This window comes from Macrobrachium nipponense, chromosome 45, assembly GCF_015104395.2.
Source record: "Macrobrachium nipponense isolate FS-2020 chromosome 45, ASM1510439v2, whole genome shotgun sequence".
In the NCBI taxonomy this organism is placed as follows: Eukaryota; Metazoa; Arthropoda; class Malacostraca; order Decapoda; family Palaemonidae; genus Macrobrachium; species Macrobrachium nipponense.
This window is the reverse complement of record NC_061105.1, coordinates 5549028-5570013: the sequence shown is the minus strand read 5'-3', so window position 1 is coordinate 5570013 and position 20986 is coordinate 5549028. Positions and strand designations below refer to the sequence as shown.

The following is a 20986-nucleotide window of genomic DNA, read 5'->3' as shown; positions in this document are numbered from 1 at the left end:
ATTATTATTATTATTTATTTATTTTTTTCTTTATTGATTATGATGCTTCGATTTAACGTAAATGAATCTCTTGAATTTCCTCTCTCACCAGATGGGCCCCTGCATCTAGACGACATCGAATCGGCGTCCGTCAGCGGTTCCCTGGGGAACCTCCTAGCGCTGGTGGAGAGGCACCTGGTCGCCCACGACCTAGCGAACAACAACATGGGACCAAACAACGGCAACAACAACAATAACAACAACAACGCGAATAGCGCTTACGGCAGGAGAATGTCGCACCACCTGTCTTTGAGCCACGCCATCCGCAGCGTTCCCTTTTGGGGAGGCAGCAACAAGAACTTCGCCTCCGGGGGGCCCAATACCCGTCTGGCACGGTCCCACACTAACTTGGCCCCGCCGCCGAAGAACGCCCCGCTCTCCAGGGCGTCGCGCTCCCAGGGGGACCTGCTTAGCGCCGTCCGACCCGTGCAGATGAGCAGGAGAAAGTGGACCACCCTGAGGGGTATAGCGGCCCTCAGCAAGGCCTTCTCTACCTCTTCGTTATCACTGCGCCCCAAGAGAAGGCCGCCCCTCTCCGCTGCTACCGTAGACCTCGGGGTGTTGGACGGCCATCGTATGTGTCCCCACCTGGCGGCGCCACCTTCGACGTCCACTCGTCGGAGCGGGAGCTGGTCTCGCAGGCTGAGACTCCCCGACGTCAGGTTGGGTCAAGTTTACGCCACCCTGAGAGGGCGCAGAGCGCGGTCTGATAGCTGTAACACCTCCAGCGCCTCTTCTTCGCCGTTCCACTCGAAGGTCTTCCGCTTCGACAACAGCCCGCAGCGCCTTCGATGTGCGAGGTAAGTAGTAATCTCCAGTAAGTGTTGTAGAAGGTCGATTGCAATTTAACTTTGTTACCCTTATATTAGTCGATGGTGTCCGTTTTCTGTTTTACCCATTTTCTCTGGTTCGTAATGTTTGGGTGACGTAAATATTTTTCTCAATTATAATTAACTTCGTATAGGAAGTATTTATTCTTGGGTTAGTGTGCCCAATTTCCCCTATATTTAAACTGTTCTCGGTCAATAGGCCTGGAAAGTATAGGAGTTCTGGGATACTGCATGAATGAAAACATGTTTCGGTAGCACAGGTGTAGTAGACTTGGAAGACTACAGCCTACAGTAGTCTTCCAAGTTATAGATGTCACGAAAATAAGTCATTTCTCTAATAATTCTCACCTCCTTCAGCTTATATATATACAAGTACATTATATATATATATATTGTATGTATGTATTTATCTTGATAAATATATACTTGTGCATGCGTGAATATAAATTATCAATAGATATATACATATAACTATAGCACAACAAATTAATAAAAACACCTTTTCAAACTCAAGCTACCAAAGAGTGTATAGGACATCTCAGCCTCAGCAAAAAAGAAAAAGAAAAAAAAAGATAGAATTGGATTCATCAATAAAACAGCGCTTGGTGCATCGTTAGGGTGAAAGAAAAAATACAAGTTGTTTTATCTCCTCGTTGATGATGTGGACAGCGTTTTAGAGAGATTCACAGGATTTTATTAACGAGCCCACAGAGGCTGTGACACACACACACACACACACACAACATGCCAACATCTTAGCAAGTATTTTTTTTTTTTTTTCGTTTTAAGTAAGAATTATCAGCTCTATTTTCACAATCATTATGACATCTAATAGGCAAAAATCCTTCGCATATGCGATTTTATGATTACTTTGCGATTATTCTTTGCTCGTAAAATTTTCTGTGTTGGCCTTAGAGGATCAGAGTACGAAAAAGAAATAAAGAGATATCAAACCACAGCATACGCTAATAAACAATCTAAAAAACTGAGAGAGAGAGAGAGAGAGAGAGAGAGAGAGAGAGAGAGAGAGAGAATGAAAATGTATACGAATAAGTGAAGTGTAGAGCAGTGAGAGAGATTTTGAAATGTAGTATCCTGAATGCATTATATGAGCTGCCTGTAGTTTAAGTTCACTATCCCCCGAATTTTGGGTAAACAGCCCCCCTCTCCCCCCTCCCCTTCACTCACATCTCCCCTCGCCAATTTATACGAGAACCCTCTAAGTATTGATCAGGATTATGTATACTTTTTTTTTTATATTATTATAATCCCTTCCTCACGCTTCTCGTTATTGTATTACCAGTCTCTTTTTCAGCGTTAATTTTGAACCTCTGTAACTTGAGGAAGCTCCCTATGCAACCTTGGACGGTTTAACGTAATCTGAACAGTTATTTATGTTTTTCTGGCCATTTCTCTCTCACACATGTATGCGCGCATGCGCGATGACTCGCTGTATTGAAATGTCACGTGCATGGTTTTTAATATAGTTTATTCTCTCGTTGGTTTGTGTGTTGGAAGGGGGGGGGGGGGGGGGGGGGGGGGGGAGGGAGGGGCATTTTGTCCACTCGTAAACCTAGTGACTGTGACCATCAGTTACACGTAATAACGTCCTGCTTTGTAATTGTCCTTGTAAGTCCTTGTAAAAGACAAAATCTCTCTTCTCTCTCTCTCTCTCTCTCTCTCTCTCTCGTTTATTTATTCAGCTTATGCATTTGTTTTTTTGATAATTCCATGACATTTATCTGATTTTAAACAACTTGCAGCATATATATATTATATATATGTATATATATGTGTGTGTATAAGCTTACATTTTATATACATGCATGAACACACACATCAGGCAGCTTTGAACATCATTCATGCATACCAAGAGACAGAAGGATCTTGTTCCAGAAAATCAGAAAGTGGAAAAAAGGTCTTGCAAAAGAAAAAAATGCATGGAAAGTTATAGAACTAAAAGTAAGATAGAAAATGCAGAACAAAAGATTATACAATCAAAAGAAATGAAAAACGGGAATTGGAAGAAAAAACCCTATTAAATATCAAGCAAAACCCCAAAACTATTATACTCATTATGCGAAGAAGATGAATAAAAGAAGAACAGAAATAGGCCCTCTGAGAATTGAAGGGAGATTAACGAATGAAAAAAAGGAAATTTGCAACATACTGGCAGAACGATATAAGAGAGAATTCACCCCTAGAATAGATAATGAAGATAATGATATAGAAGTAAGGGACGAAAATAGTGAATATTTAGCTGACATAGAAATTAATGAAGCTGATATTGTGCAGGCAATTAATGAATTAAAAATGGAGCTGCTGCAGGGCCTGATGGAATCCCTGCTATTTTGTTAAAGAAAGTAGTTCATTCTATCGCAAAGCCACTTGCAATATTATTAAGACAAAGTGTAGATACAGGCAAGATTTATGATGACACAAATTAGCCTATATCACCCCTACTTTCAAAAGTGGATCAAGACTGAGGCAGTAAATTATAGGCCTGTGAGGTCTAACATCACATATTATGAAAGTGTATGAAACGGGTAATGAAGAAAAATATTATGAAACATTTAATAAAAAATAATTTGTCTAATATAGGACAACACGTTTCGTACCCGGAAAAAGTACACAAACCCAACTGTTAGTCCACCGTGAGAACATATTCAAAATATGAAAAGCGGAAATGAAACAGATGTGGTTTATCTAGACTTTGCAAAAGCTTTTGACAAAGTAGACCATAATATATTAGCAAAGAAAAAAATTAGAAAACACAATATCGTAGATAAAATAGGAAGATGGTTAAAAGAATTTTTACACAACAGAAAACAGATAGTTACTGCAAACGATGAGAAATCGGATGAAACCAAGGTAATATCCGGTGTGCCACAAGGTACGGTGTTAGCTGCAATACTGTTTGTTATTATTATGATTGAAGACTAGACAGTAATGTTAAGGATTCGGTAGTGAGTAGTTTCGGTGATGAAAACAAGAAATAAGTAGAGAAATTACTTGTGATGAAGATAGGAACGCTCTACAAAGAGACCTTAACAAAGTATATGATTGGGCAGAGGAAAATAGGATGGTATTTAACTCTGATAAATTTGAATCAATAAATTATGGAGACAGAGAAGGAAAGCTATATGCATATAGGGGACCTAAGAATGAGACAATCACAATAAGGAAGCAGTTAAAGACCTTGGTGTGATGATGAATAGGAACATGTTATGCAATGAGTCAAATAGCAATTCTTTTGGCAAAATGTAAAGCAAAAATGGGAATGTTGTACGGCACTTCAAACAAGAAAAGCTGAACACATGAGTTATGCTTTATAAAACATATGTTCGTAGTCCACTTGAATATTGCAATATGATATGGTACCCACACTATCAAAAGGATATTGCACAAATAGAGAGTACAAAGGTCCTTTACAGCTAGAATAGAAGAAGTTAAGGACCTTGACTACTGGGAAAGACTACAAATCATTAAAATTATATAGTCTGAAAAGAGAAGAGAACGCTACATGATAATTCAGGCATGGAAACAGATAGAAGGAATAACAGAAAATATCATGGAACTAAAAATATCAGAAAGAGCCAAGCAGAGGTAGATTAATAGTGCCCAAAACAATACCAGGAAAAATAAGGAAAGCACACCAGGACATTAATCCACTACGCACCAGCATCGATAATCCAGCGTCTATTCAATGCGTTGCCAGCTCATCTGAGGAATATATCAGGAGTGAGCGTAGATGTGTTTAAGAATAAGCTCGACAAATATCTAAACTGCATCCCAGACCATCCAAGATTGGAAGATGCAAAATATACCGGAAGATGTACTAGCAACTCTCTGGTAGACATTAGAGGTGCCTCACACTGAGGGACCTGGGGCAACCCGAACGAACTGTAAGGTAAGGTAACTCTCTCTCTCTCTCTCTCTCTCTGTCAAAACTCCTGGTAAGTAGCGGCTTCCTGTATAATGCAGGCAGCGCCCTTCAGGCCTATACGAGTAGGACCCATGCTCTCCTTCATTTAGGAAAACAATACCTTCTCGGGGCACTGTGAATTGAGAGGCCCCGGCCGTTGGCCCACCTCCGACCGCAGTGCCATCATCAGAATAGAGAGAGAGAGAGAGAGAGAGAGAGAGCCCAGGAGTTAATTGACCCATTCAATAGAATCCCATCAGCTGATGGGACCAGAGGGAGAAGTGCCCTGAGTCTCTCTCTCTCTCTCTCTCTCTCTCTCTCTCTCTTCTCTCTCTCTCTCCTCTCTCTCTGTTTTGGGTTGTTTATCTAGTTTGTAGCCCTATATTGTTTTTATTAAAGTATGTGCGTTCGTTTGTTTGAATTTGCGCACGTGTTTGAGTTTGTATGTTTGTGTGCGAGTCGTGAATGTCTGTCGCGCTATCTCTGTGTTTGCGTTTATGTCGAGTTGAATATCACATTACTTTTTAAACGTTTGAATAACAATTCATTCGTTATTTTGATCCTGTCGTTATTTTTCTTTGATATTCAGAAGTATCATCATCATCATCGCGTTCCCGATTCCTAAGTTGATATTATTTCGATTTGGTGAATTTTGAATGACGAATATTTTCATTATTGTATTTTCCCTCACAGGTGATGTTGCAATTATCTCTCTCTCTCTCTCTCTCTCTCTCTCTCTCTCTCTCTCTCTCTCTCTCTCTCACTGACAGAGTAAACGTGACTCTTCGTCCACATCCCGAGACTCTAATACCTTCCTATCCAGCAGGAGGTCGGGAGGGGAGGGGAGGGGAGGGGGTAAGGGGAGCACGAGAGAGGATGAGAATGTGGGATAAAGGGGGAAATCAGGACGAGGGTTAGGGAGGGGGAATGAAAGAGAAGGGGATGTGATATGATAGAATGGAGGGAGGGGTAAGGGGGTTTGGGAGGGGCCGTTATGAGTTGGGAGTGGGAGGATGAGAGTGGGTTAAGTAAGGATGGAGGGGGAGGGGAAGGTAGGGGTTTGAGTAGGAGGGGAGGGGAGGGGGAAGGGATGGGCGTTAGAGTATGACAGGAGGGGAAGAAGGCTGGTTTGAGAATCACGGGAAGGGGAAGGCAGGGAGTTTGAGTATGACGGGAGAGGAAGAAGTGAGGGGGAATGAGAATGACGGGAGGGGAATGAGTATGACGGGAAGGGGAGGGGAAGAAGGGAGTGGGGGTATGAGTATGACGGGAGGGGAAGAAGTGAGGGGGAATGAGAATGACGGGAGGGGAAGAAGGGAGGGGGTATCAGAATGACGGGAGGGGGAGGGGAAGAACGGGGGGGTTTAAGTATGACAGGAAGGGGAGGATAGGAAGGGAGTGGGTTTGAGTATGATGGGAGGGTGGGAACGAGTAGGGATATGATCGGATAATGTGGAAGTAGAGGAGGAGGGGGGAGGGAGGTAGGAGGATGTGGAGGAGGAGGAGGAGGAGGAGGAGGGATGAGCTCTGTAGCATGGCGAGCCAGGCAGTGTCGTGTGTGTGCTATGTTGGCAGTCTCGCTGGGAATCAAGTGTCGGAAGGACATATAAGACTGAAGCCTCTCATTCATCCATCCATCCATCCACCACCGCCTCTCTCTATCCTTTTCGGCCGTTCCCCTTTTTCCCCTCTCTTTCTCCCTCTCTCTCCCTCCCTCTCTCTTTCTGTATCTCTCTCTCTGTCTGTCTGTGTCTCTCATTCGCGGTGTCACGTCGTTTTTGACGCGATGGAAGTGGAAAAAACGAAAGACGACAGACACATACACGCACCCAGAGGCGTTTGTGTGTTTTTTAAGGTGTTTGTTTTGGTATCTCTTTGATGTTTTTTTTTTTTTTTTAGTTTAATCTATGATTATGTGATACAAGTTTATTTGTATAATTTTTTATACTCTCTGAAGCCTTTGGAGCTTGAACTATGGTTATGTAATACCAACTTTGACAATTTTTTTTTTTGCACTAATGGAGAGTCGTTTGAAAATCTAAGTTTTGTCATTTTTAAAAATAAAAACTTCCATATCAGGATAATTTCCGTAGCCAAGTAGATGTTATGAAGAGTTTTTTTTTTTTTTTTTTTGAAGTTTGTGAGTCATTTTTTTTAATAACTGCTATATCAAAGGAGGAAAAACCCATCCTTTCAGTTTCAAGTGACTTTGCTATCAAATTAAGAAGTTTGTTTGAGTTCATAACTTTTCAAATGAGAAATATTGTTTTCCTTATGAGCGAAGACAAGAGGAAATATATAACTGAACTAAAAACGTGGGTGTTTAAACTCTTTTTTTTTTTTTTTTTTTACTTAAGAGTGACTATTTTTTTTATCCAACGAAATGGAAAACAAGGAAAACTAATGCTAACAGCAAAACCAAAAATTATTTTTCTTACGCAACTTTAATAAAATATTTAATTGCATATAAAAACGACCAGATGAGATGCCACCTAGTGATTTATTTATTTTTTGTGTTTTATTTTTAAAATTTCAAGCAAACTTTGATCGTATTTGCACGCGGTATTGGTTGGGGTATGTTCGATGGTGATCAATTCGGTTGCAACTGTTGATGCTTTAACTCTTGGTCTTTGCTGTGAAGCTAATCTGGTTTGTTTTTGTTGAGGTAGGTTACTTCTGCAGGTTGATGAAGTATGCATCTGTTTGTGTAGCGAAACTCATGTATATACAGACTTAAAATATATATATATATATATATATATATATATATATATATATATATATATATATATATATATGTGTGTGTGTGTGTGTGTGTGTGTGTAGATATATGTAATATATATATATATATATATATATATATATATATATTATACATATATTATATATATATGATATATATATATATAGTATATATAATATATATTATTTATATATATATATATATATATATATATATATATATATATTTATATATGCAGAAGCCAGGTACTATGTTGTACCTCTAAGTAATGGGGATACTTTTAGTGAACAAGACCACAGTTGATGGTCGAAAGCTTTAATCCTGTACAAGAATTATATATTTTTAAAACTACAAGAGGATTTTACTCCATTGGGGATTGTATCCCATATATAGATATATATATATATATATATATATATATATATATATATATATATATATATATATAATGTATGGTTGATGGTGTAGAAGGTATCAACGTATCTACCCAGAGGTGCATCTTCATCTCAAGTCGTTAAAATATAAATGTGGCAGTCATATTTTTTTTTTCTCGAGCCATCCGTCGAGGAAACCTTCTTTAGGTATAATTACTTTCTCGCAGCTGGACCAAGTATGTGTGTATGTGTGTTTGTAAGTATGTATCTATAATCGCTCAAGAGAATGGAAGTAACCAAAGGGAAATACTATGTTTCTCTCGTGTTCGCATTTCATTGGTAACGAAACACTTGTAGTCGTTGCCCAATGTAACACGACCCCTATTTGCTCATACCAATTCACATCTGGCGTTTGGTGTGATGTGGCCGTCGAATTTCCTCTTGGACTGATGGGCTGTTTTCATTTACACGATCTTACTCTATCTGTATCTTCCTCTCTGTTTTCTCTGATTTCTATAGCCTTCCTTTCCTCAAGTGGCAGGTCGTTCCAGGTCGTTCGCTTCACGCGCCCCTGTCTCCTCTTTCTCGCTTTCTTCGGGCCTGGGCTATAAAAGGGATGTTAGGATCGGTCCAGTCTGCTCTGGATTCTAAAAGTAATGGCAATGAACAATTATTTTTTTTAATGGTTTTGTTACTAAGATTAATGGTCGTAGTCTTTTTAATGAGTGTGGTGTTATGACCCTATTTTATGAATGTGGGTACTATAAAGCATTTTCATGGAGGCTGTTTTTATAACCGAAGGTTGTGTAGTGGAACTATAATAACCAAATTTCCTGATGGTTGATATATAAAACGTAGTTTCTGTAGGTGGTTATTACAACTTGATTTTTAACGCTTATGAAAAGAGGACTAAACAGAGGTTTTTGTTATAACACGTTTATGACAACGGTTCTTTTGACCGAGGTTTATGAAGGATGATATTATAACCTAATATTTAAGAGGTGGTCATTATACGGGTGGTCCATTAAGCCGAAGTTTGAGTGTGTTTGTACTGAAGTACAAATTTATAATGTTTGTTAAATTATGCTCTGCGCGAAGGCTGTTCTTTCGGCTTAGTTTTATGCTTGTATATATTTCGATTCAATTTATAAAGGTAGTTAGTGTAATAAATTTACTAAGTTACTTTCTAAAAGAAGTTTTTGAAAGGTTTATGAAAGTAGTTATTGTCGTTGCTGTCTTCTTACGTTTCTCTCGTCTCATGTTTGTCAATGCCTGCTCATACAATACTCCTAAAGTCTGATGCAAGTCAATGCAATATTTTTTTTTTCTCGGGGATGAGGTTGCCAGCCTCAAACCCGTTTCCCCCCAAGTCACTCGGATTTATCTGATATTCGAGGATGGTCACCCTCCCAAGTCCTGACCAAGCCTAAATTTTTTTTTTTAAGCTTAATTATGGGGAAAGTTAGCGTTGCGATGAACATGAGTCACTCGAACTAGCTGCTACACCTTTCATTCTTTTTTTTACTGTAGCTCCGTTCATTTTCGCTTTCTTCCATCTTGGTTCCAACCTCCCCCAACAGGTTTGCCTCATGTTTTACACTTTTCAAACTTTTTTTTTTTTTTTTTTTTTTTTTTTGTTTTCTTTTTTTTTTTTTTTTTTTTTTTTTTTTTTACTGTCAGTTTCCGTTTCAGCGCTGAATGACCTCTTTGGTCCCAGCGCTTGGATTTTGGCTCAAATTCTACATTGTATTCTATTCTATTCTGGGTATAATACTAATGATATGACAGTAGGTCAGTGCCAAATAATATTAGGTAATATTATCACAGCAAACATAAGGTTCATTTTATTCTATTCTGGGTGTAGTACTAATGACATGATTGTATAGGTCAGTGCTAAATGATATTGAGAGCAAGGGTGATGTTATCAAAGCAAAAATATGGTTCATTGTTTACCTTGAAGACGTCGCGAAGATGGTAAAGGAATCATTATCGTCGTCCAAACGCGGAAGACGGTTAAACAGAGAGAGGTCTCCTGAAGGAACCGCATATCCCACAAGACCTTGCCACGGCTTTTTATTTGGGCTGGATATCTTATATAGTTGTTTTGCTCATTTTTTTTTCTTCTTCCTTATCTCCGTTCTCATTTTCCTCCTCACCCTCCTCCTCCTCCTCTTCCATTTTAATTGGTGATTTGTGCTTCTCAATGTTTTTGTCTTCAGGTAGAGGTTGTTCAGTATTGGGAGTACAGTGGGAGTCAAGTTTTAAATATAATTGAAGAAGAAAAAGGTTTCGGTTATATATTTCTCTGTAACTGCAAATAATTTTTAGTTTAATTAATACATACATACTGTTACTCACACACATATATATCTATATATATATATATATATATATATATATATATATATACCTATATATATATATATATATATACGATATAGATATATCTATATCTATCTATTACTATATATATATATATATATATATATATATATATAATATATTATATATATATATATATATATATAGTATATATATATATATATATGTGTGTGTGTGTGTGCGTGTGTGTGCGTGCGTGTATGTTACTATAACTTACAGTTAAGTGACAGAAACCCCAGCTTTCGAGCAGATGCCTGTACATACAGGCATACATACTAGACATGCATACTAAACAAAACAGTTACTTTGAATTGTTCGTAAATGTCAAAAAAAAGTTGTGATTAGATCTGGTCAAAATGAATAAACTAGAAACACTGAGATTTCGAGCTATAATTTGCCTCCATTGTTAACGGGAACGAAGCCCTAGACCTTTGATAGACGGAGGCTCGTCTGATAAATAAGAACGGATGTCATTGTTAGGTAGAAGATTCATTTGATAAAGTGATAACGGGAGATAAAATGTCTTTTAAATGTCTTATCTACTACATGGGAGATCCGCCTACTTCGTGTATTGTATGTGTGCTTGAGTTCTTGCGCTCGCCCTCGCGCGCGTGTAATTGTGTGTATCTGTGTGCAAGAACGGGGAGGTGTATTTCGAGGCGGAAGTATGAATGTGGTCGCGACTTCTCTTATTTTGTTTTTTGTTTTTTGGAGTTACTCCCCCCTTTTTTTTTTGGGGGGGGGTTTGGCTGTAGAGGTGGGGGGGGGGGAGGATAGTGATACCTACAGCTCACCTCATGCGTGCTCTGTAGGTATCTCTTGGGATCCTTGCAGCGTCCCTTCGGCTCGTAGCTGGAGCCTTATTTAATCCTTTTACTGGAGCTCCGTTCATATTCTCTTTCTTTCATCTTACTTTCCACCCTCTCCTAACAATTGATTCAGTGTGCGATCGAAAGGTTTTCCTTCCGTTACACCTTTCAAACCTTTTTTTTAACTGTCAGTTTCCGTTTCAGCGCTGAATGACCTCATAGGTCCCAGCGCTTGGCTTTCCGTCAGATTACTGTATTCCATTCTGTTCTTATTTGGGGAACACCCCCGCTGGACGAAATTTGGATAAATAACGCCATAATGATTGGCCTACTACATCCTAACGTGATAAAAAACGGAGATATTACAATTTCCATGGATACACGGAGGATAGTATGGAGTTCCAGATTCAAGAGCTGGTTGGAGTGAAGGACTGATCTGTTTGGTTGACGCTTGAGTTCACAGTGCTGTCATTTTGATTACTGACGAAGAAAACAGCGGTGAACTTTGAAAAACAGCTTCCAAATTGATAATTACGGAAACGTCACCGATGGTGGATCTCACTGAACAGCTGAAGCAGAAGACATCCCGTCGAATGAGCTCAGTGGTAGAGCACCGGGCTCGCATTTGCAAGACCCGCAAGATTTCACCATATTTGACGCTACGCCTACGCCAGTTATCAAGGCTAATGGTTATTGTCTGAGATGTCATCACTCGTCATCAGGTTTTGAAAATATTAGCGGGTAGTCCGTAGATTTGTAATGATGTATAGGGTGTCCATAAAGTCCCACTAACACTTTGAACAATAAATAATTGTAATGGTACTGGGACTTTATGGACACTATATACCCAACGGCTGTTAGTTTCATGTCTAAATAGGAGAGAGAGAGAGAGAGAGAGAGAGAGAGAGAGAGAGAGAGACCTCTGATAGGTATTGAGAAAACCTGGTAGTAGTAATATTAAAAAGAGAAAACCTGGGAATATTAAAAAGTACAAAATAAGAAGAGAGAGAGAGAGAGAGAGAGAGAGAGAGAGAGAGAGAGAGAGAGAGAGAGAGAGAGACCTCTGAGGTATTAAGAAAACCTGGGAATACTAAAAAGTTTAAAAATAAAGAGAGAGAGAGAGAGAGAGAGAGAGAGAGAGAGAGAGAGAATGAATCATTTGCTTTCACGATTGCTGTTGGACTCTTACGCCCAAGAGAGACAGACAGACAGACAGACAGATAGGCAGGCATTGTGCATCTAGGCTCCTCTTCGAAATGCCGCGTCTCAAGAATCCAGAGATTTTTTTTTTTTCCCTTCCCGCCTCTATTGTTCTGCAGTTAATAGCCACATGCTTTCTTCGTTTTGGCATTGTTGCTTAGTCTTTGTTTTATGTTGTCCTTGTTTGGTCGTCATTGTCCTTGTTCCAGGCAAGAAGACTAATGAAGTCTTGGGCGTAGATTCGCTCTGCGTAATTCTTTATTGTTTGTTCAAGTACGGACAATGACACATATGTATGCGTAGGATGTAGGCGCTTTTGTTTACTATTATTATTATTATTATTATTATTATTATTATTATTATTATAATACAATGACACAAATGTATGCGTAGGATGTAGGCTCTTTTGTTTACTGTTATTATTATATATTATTATTATTATTATTATTATTATTATTATTATTATTATTATTATTATTATTATTATTGGTGAGGGATGGTAGCCCCGGCTGGTATATTTAAATTTTTTTTTATTCATATCGATTCCGTATCGTCAAAAAAATACTGCCGATCACATGGTAATTTATTTACTTAATCTACATGGTCATTCATTTTTTATATTCGTTTTTTTTTATAATTAATTTCATAGCACTAAAGAAAAAAATGCTATAAATACTGCAGATTATACGATTATTTGCTTAAGTAATATAAGTGGTTATTTATAATATTAGTGTACACGTTCGTGTATTTTAAATTACTTTTATTTTTATTCACATTGATTTCGTGTATAAAAAAAAGTAACCGCTAGAAAACACTGCACAACTCAAACCTCTCTATAAGTATACCCAAGTCAGCTGTGTATACGGGACGTCCCAGGCTACACTGGCCGTCTCTCTCGACGCGGTATAAAATTCATTGTGCAGTAATTCGAGACGATGGTCTTGACTGCGCTCGTGCAAGGTCGCTGTTGAAGGGAGTGTAATGCTGTCATTTTGTTTTGTTTGCCGGGTAACTTATTTTTTTCAGGCACCTTTCCCCACTTTTCTTTTTATGGGGTGGGCGGGTGTTCCTAGGTACCTCATGCAATTCGCATCTAGGTCGAATTGTGGAGTTCAGTGTCTTACCACTGAGCCACTGTATAAAATGTCTTACCTATGTATTCCAAACATTTCGATTATGAGAGAGAGAGAGAGAGAGAGAGAGAGAGAGAGAGAGAGAGAGAGAGAGAGAGAGAGAGATTCCAAACATTTTGAGCATAAGAGGCAGATAGAGAGATAGATATTCCAAAAATGTCGAACATGAGAGAGAGAGAGAGAGAGAGAGAGAGAGATGAGAGAGAGAGAGAGAGAGAGAGAACACACAAACCAATAAATAATTGAACGCCCTTATCCTTCGCCCCATTTGTTTTCATCACCCGACATCTATTATTCATTGTCATCACTTCAAGCTAATTCCTCCCCGGATCCATTCTCGCCGTTTAACTGTGAATTATCGCCCTCCCTTTTTCGGCTGACCTTTCGCTTCCGGTTTCTGTCGCGGGAACACACACACACACACACATGTTTATTTATTTATTTATATGTTTATACAAACATTAAACTACAGATGTCATTTAATATCCATTTCGCCTTGCCATATATTATATATATATATATATATATATATAGTATATATATATAGTATTATACGTCTATATATATATATATATGTGTGTATGTATGTACATATGAATGATGCAATTAACCTCTACGGAATACTTACCATCTGTCATTCGTGATTTTATATCTGTTCGTTTTCTTCTTGATTGAAACACCTATGGGAAATACTTTCTCTCTCTCTCTCTCTCTCTCTCATCTCTCTCTCTCTCTCTCTTCGTCTCTCTCTCTCTCTCTCTCTCAGCATTCTTCTAAGGCGAACGAGATGAATTATGTTAAAGAATATAGTTTATAATGCGAATATTTCAGACCATAATGTCATAGAATTAACCAGTTCATTCCAAAGCAAGTGAAAATAGAGATAAGCAAGAAATGAAAAAGTGGGAAGGATATGGAAAATACAACTTCTATTCTAGCCAAAAAGTAAAAAATAAAATGGTCAGAAAATTAATGAAGAATTAAACAAGATTGGGATAACATTTTCGTAAGTGATGACATAGGGTAAATACGGAGATATTATATAAAATATTGGAGAAAAATAGTGGAAAAAATATATACCGAAGAAGAAAAGTAAACATCATTCATGCATACCAAGAGACAGAAGGATCTTGTTTCAGAAAATCAGAAAGTGGAAAAAAGGTCTTGCAAAAGAAAAAAATGCATGGAAAGTTATAGAACTAAAAAGTAAGATAGAAAATGCAGAACAAAAGATTATACAATCAAAGAAATGAAAAACGGGACTTGGAAGAAAAAACCCTATTAAATATCAAGCAAACCCCAAACTATTATACTCATAGCGAAGAAGATGAATAAAAAAGAATGAGAAATAGGGCCCTCTGAGAATTGAAGGGATTAACGAATGAAAAAAAGGGAAATTTTGCAACATACTGGCAGAACGATATAAGAGAGAATTCACCCCTAGAATAGATAAATGAAGATAATGATATAGAAGTAAGGGATGAAAATAGTGAATATTTAGCTGACATAGATATTAATGAAGCTGATATTGTGCAGGCTATTAATGAAATTAAAAATGGAGCTGCTGCAGGGCCTGATGGAATTCCTGCTATTTGTTAAAGAAAGTAGTTCATTCTATCGCAAAGCCACTTGCAATATTATTAAGACAAAGTGTAGATACAGGCAAGATTTATGATGAGCACAAATTAGCATATATTACCCCTACTTTCAAAAGTGGATCAAGACTAGAGGCAAGTAATTATAGGCCTGTGAGTCTAACATCACATATTATGAAAGTGTATGAAAGGGTAATGAAGAAAAAATATTATGAACATTTAATAAAAAAAATAATTTGTTTAATAAAGGACAACATGGTTTCGTACCCGGAAAAAGTACACAAACCCAACTGTTAGTCCACCGTGAGAACATATTCAAAAATATGAAAAGCGGAATGAAACAGATGTGGTTTTGTTTATTTAGACTTTGCAAAAGCTTTTGATAAAGTAGACCATAATATATTAGCGAAGAAAATTAGAAAACACAATATCGTGGATAAAGTAGGAAGATGGTTAAAAGAATTTTTACACAACAGAAAACAGATAGTTATTGCAAACGACGAGAAATCGGATGAAGTCAAGGTAATATCCGGTGTGCCGCAAGGTACGGTGTTAGCTGCAATACTGTTTGTTATTATGATTGAAGACATAGACAATAATGTGAAGGATTCGGTAGTGAGTAGTTTCGCAGATGACACAAGATAAGTAGAGAAATTACTTGTGATGAAGATAGGAACGCTCTACAAAGAGACCTTAACAAAGTATATGATTGGGCCAGAGGTAAATAGGATGGTATTTAACTCTGATAAATTTGAATCAATAAATTATGGAGACAGAGAAAGAAAGCTATATGCATATAAGGGACCTAATAATGAGACCATCACAAATAAGGAAGCAGTAAAGACCTTGGTGTGATGATGAATAGGAACATGTTTATGCAATGATCAAATAGCAACTCTGTTGGCAAAATGTAAAGCAAAAAATGGGGAATGTTGTTACGGCACTTCAAACAAGAAAAGCTGAACACATGATTATGCTTTATAAAACATATGTTCGTAGTCCACTTGAATATTGCAATATGATATGGTACCCACACTATCAAAAGGATATTGCACAAATAGAGAGTGTACAAAGGTCCTTGACAGCTAGAATAGAAGAAGTTAAGGACCTAGACTACTGGGAAAGACTACAATTCTTAAAATTATATAGTCTAGAAAGGAGAAGAGAACGCTACATGATAATTCAGGCATGGAAACAGATAGAAGGAATAGCAGAAAAATATCATGGAACTAAAAATATCAGAAAGAGCAAGCAGAGGTAGATTAATAGTGCCCAAAACTATACCAGGAAAAATAAGGAAAGCACACAGGACATTAATCCACTACGCACCAGCATCGATAATGCAGCGTCTATTCAATGCGTTGCCAGCTCAATCTGAGGAATATATCAGGAGTGAGCGTAGATGTGTTTAAGAATAAGCTCGACAAATATCTAAACTGCATCCCAGACCATCCAAGATTGGAAGATGAAAAAAAAAGCAAAATTATACCGGAAGATGTCTAGCAACTCTCTGTAGACATTAGGGAGGTGCCCTCACACTGAGGGACCTGGGGCAACCCGAACAAGATAAGGTCTGTAAGGTAAGGTTATTCCTACTTGTGAGTTCTATAAACAGCAACGCTGTGTTAACGGATCAATTATCGGACGGTAGATACATTAGTCTTGGGAGACTTGGCGTTTTTTGTTTCTTTTTACTTTTATCCATCTTTCACTGTTTGCTTTGTCTTTGCTCTTCGTCATTATTATTATTATTATTATTACTGTTATCCAGTTACGAATTTCTATTCCTTGCCTCAGAGTTTTATTTTTTAATTAGCTATTATCATCAAAATAGTCTCCCGATAGATTCAGGATACCTTCTCTCACCTTCCTTCCCCTCATTCCCCTCCCCCTTCCCCTCACTTCTCCTCTCCCCTCATCTATCACTGGGTTCTCACACCAACCTGTTGCTCCCGGCTGGAGCCTGCTGGAGTCGACCTCGTTGGGTCGGCGGAGGATATTTTGGGGGTCTTGGGATGATGGGATGCTTGGCCCCACCCCTCTCCTTCCCCTCCACCCCTTACCCCACCCTTAAAGGTCCTCTGAGGAGCGGGCGAGAGTGAGTAGGCAGGTAGGAGAGGAGAAAAGGGGAAATGGGAGGAGCCGAGAGAGAGAGAGAGAGAGACTGAAAAAAAAAAGAGAGAGAAGTTTAGTGGGATGAAATTAGACCCACTGGTATTGATTATTAATGGCACGGGAGGGAAAAAGTCATTCATTTGGAACTAGGGGAAAGCTCATGGATGGAGAGAGAGAGAGAGAGAGAGAGAGAGAGAGAGAGAGAGAGAGAGAGAGAGAGAGAGAGAATCGATGTATTCGGTGGAGTATAAATTGCGGTTGAGCTCAAAAATTGAGGTGAATCGTTATCCCACCCACGGTATCTACACGTATACAGAAGCAGGGAGAGAGAGAGAGAGAGAGAGAGAGAGAGAGAGAGAGAGAGAGAGAGAGAGAGAGCTCGCCCGCTGATTGTTATTGTAGCCTTTGACTTCCACCCATCGTTTGCACGATTGTCAATACGGGGACTTCTTCACCTTTTTCCATTTTTTCTTTTTGTCCTTGCGGGGACGATAGAAAAAAATTGGACTCTCTCTCTCTCTCTCTCTCTCTCTCTCTCTCTCTCTCTCTCTCTCTCTCTCTCATTGTGTAGTGGTCGTGGTTGAGACAAAAAACAAAACTTTTCTTTTTCAGTCTTTAGTAAGAGAATAAAAATGGGCGTCTTGGTGCAGATAGATTCACCTGGGCTGAGTTCGACATTGCAGTATGCTCAGCAGTGGCAATTGTAGTCAAAACAACCTGTTCCACATTCGAGAAAAAGCGGCCTCTCTCTCTCTCTCTCTCTCTCTCTCTCTCTCTCTCTCTCTCTCTCTCTCTCTCTCTCTCTAGATAATAAAGGTTGAGGAAAGACTTCGCCTGTTTTTTAATACTTTATTCTCAACTGTGGTCTAGTAGTCATTTCATTACTACTAACAGTGACACTCATTGAATAACTCTCTCTCTCTCTCTCTCTCTCTCTCTCTCTCTCTCTCTCTCTCTCTCTCTCAAGCTTCAGCTGCACTACTGTCTTTGTTCAACTGTGGCCACGTAGTCAATGTATAATTGCGACCGAATTGAAATTCTCTCTCTCTCTCTCTCTCTCTCTCTCTCTCTCTCTCTCTCTCTCTCTCTCTCTCTCTCTCTATCACACACACACACACACACAGTTTGAGATAATGCTGCATCTATGCTACATAGTTCGTTGATATTTTCTTCAACTATGGCCTGAATAACTCTCTCTCTCTCTCTCTCTTCTCTCTCTCTCTCTCTCTCTCTCCTAAAGAGTTTTAGAATAAACGATGCGCGATATCCTCTCCGCCCTCCAGACATCTCGCCCATCTAACTTTCTACGCGTAGGGGATTTGGGCGTGATAGATTTGCCAGCGGGTAGATCGAGCCGTAGAGAGGACGGGGGAGGGATTCTGACGAAGTGTCGGGAATGGTGGAATAGGAGGGAATATGTTGCAGCGGTGGGAATGAGCCAATCATGTTGAGAAAGCGACGGGAATCGGGGGAATAATGTTGAGGAATCGGCGGGAATGGGGGGAATAATGTTGAAGCGGTGGGAATGAGACAATCATGTTGAGAAAGCGACGGGAATCGGGGGAATAATGTTGAGGAACCGGTGGGAATGGCGGGAATAATGTTGAGGCGGTGGGAATAGGGTAGTATTGTTGAAATGGTGGGAATGATGTTGAGGAAGCGGTGGAATGGGGGAATAATGTTGAAGTGGTTGAAATGGTGGGAATGATGTTGAGGAAGCGGTGGGAATGGTGGAATAATTCAGAAGTGTTTGGAATGGGGGAGTGATTTGAAGCGGTGGGAATGGAAGTATAATGTGAAAACTGTTGGTATGGGGGTATAATGTTGAGGAAGGTGGGAATAGTGGAATTATGTTGAAGCAGTGGGAATGGTGAAATAATGTGTAAATTAGGAGATAATGTTGAGGGTTCGTGGCCAATTGAGGAATAGTGAAAAGAGAGAGAGAGAGAGAGAGAAGAGTGGGGAGAATGACGTGGAATCTGTGACATCGAAATTCCTCTTGAGGAGACGGGTGGGTATTCATGGAGAAAGTGGTAGAATGTTCATTTACAGTGTTGGCTTATTGGGAGTGTCACGGTGGTCACCCACCCAATGGCTGATCAGACTCGATGTTACTGAACCTCATTGATTGAAAGGTCCTTGATGATAGAGGGACGGTATGGGAGGGGTTAGTGGGCACCCACTGAAAACCGAAAGTGACGGAGAAATATTTCATGAGAAACACTTTAGGGTCAGCGGTCTCCCATCCAAGGAAAGACCATAGTCGGAGGACCCAGTAGTGTTTGGGATGAGGGAAGAAGGGGTAGAGGACGCCGTGACGTGGCGACCCTCAAAAAAAAAAAAAAAAAAAAAAAAAAAAAAAAAAAAAAAAAAAAAAAAAAAAAAAAAGCAGCGTCGAAGTCAATTGGGCGATTGGTCCCCATCGGTCGCGTTCAGCCATGCTTAATCCCGTTGTGTACATAATGGCGGGTTTAATGGTGTTGATGTTTCTGCCTCACTTCCCCGCTGTGCACACACACACACATATACACCCATCCTATTACACCACCCATCCTGCTACACCTTTCGCTTGAGGGGGAGGGTGGGTGGCATAGGGCCGCTTGTTTATTTACTTTCCCCTCTCCGGTCCTGCCGAATGCGGACGCTTTTTGGTTATGTTTTGACCGTTTCTTTCTTGTTTGGTCTGTTTTTCGTCGATGGATTCGATTTTTGTCGTTGCTTGGATTGGAAGCATGCGGAGGATTTGTAGGTTGTAGGTCCGGGCTGTAGATACGTGTATATACATATACGGTAATATATACTATATATGATAGTATATATATGTAATATATAGATAATATAATATATTATATATATATATATTATATAAAGGTTTTTTTTGCCACGAAGGAAAAAATGAAAACGAGTTGGCCGAGTGTTCATTTATTTTGAGGTCCTTCATAACATCTTACAATATATGGGTCCAAATGGGTACATTCCCAGACTAAGATTTAGGTTGTTTTTATTAGTGATTTGTATAATTGCTGATACCAGTAAATTTCTTGAAACATAATCATTAGATCTGAGCTAATTACCGAGGTATCACCCCAATTAATACAATGAGATTTTTCACTCAGATGGATAAACAGTGCATTTGAAGTCTGGGCTGTTCTAACTGAATACATATGCTGCTTAACCCGAACACATAAATTTTTACTAGACTGACCAACGTAAAACGATGGGCAATCCTTACAAGGAATTTTGTAAATGATGTTGTTATTTGTTACGGGACTATTCTTAATTAGCATATCTTTAATGGTATTGTTATAAGAGAACACTACATTAACATTAAACGATTTAAATATTGATTTTATGGTTTCAAATCCACGAAAATAAGGTAAGCTAAGTACATTTTTAGGCATTTCTTTTTCATTAATAGCAACATTATAAAACTTTTATGAGCTTTTTGATAATATAAATCAATTAAATGAGGTGGGAGCAGAGATCGTTTCCCATCTTTTTTATGTATTCTATTTCTTGGTCCAGGTATTGTACTCGTGATACGCAAAGCGCGTAGGAACATAGAAGAAAAAATTGAAATTTTAATGTTAAGATGGTGGCCAGAATAAAAATGTACATATGTTAAATTATTTGTGGGTTTTCTATAAATACTGAATTTGCATTGGAAAGATTCTCTATGTATTAATACATCTAGGAAAGGGATGACATTGTTATTTTCAATTTCAAACAGTGAATTTTATGGATGGCACTAAATTATTCAATTTAGACAGTAAAATCATTTACATCGATACCACCAGGTAAGACTACTAAGATATCATCGACATATCGGTACCATTTTTAA

General features: G+C 38.7%; 1 protein-coding gene across 3 annotated transcripts in view; it reads left to right on the top strand.

Annotated features, from left to right (window-relative positions):
• Nucleotides 1-20986, top strand: part of LOC135214312 (uncharacterized) — a 186082-nt gene that overhangs the window by 78362 nt on the left and 86734 nt on the right. For 2 of the 3 annotated variants that reach the window (XM_064248474.1, XM_064248475.1), the window contains exon 4: nt 92-839. In XM_064248474.1, coding sequence (XP_064104544.1) covers nt 92-839 — 748 coding nt within the window. Of the gene's footprint in view, nt 1-91; nt 840-6345; nt 6650-20986 lie in introns of those variants that run through there. The other variant, XR_010314322.1, reaches the window with a different exon arrangement.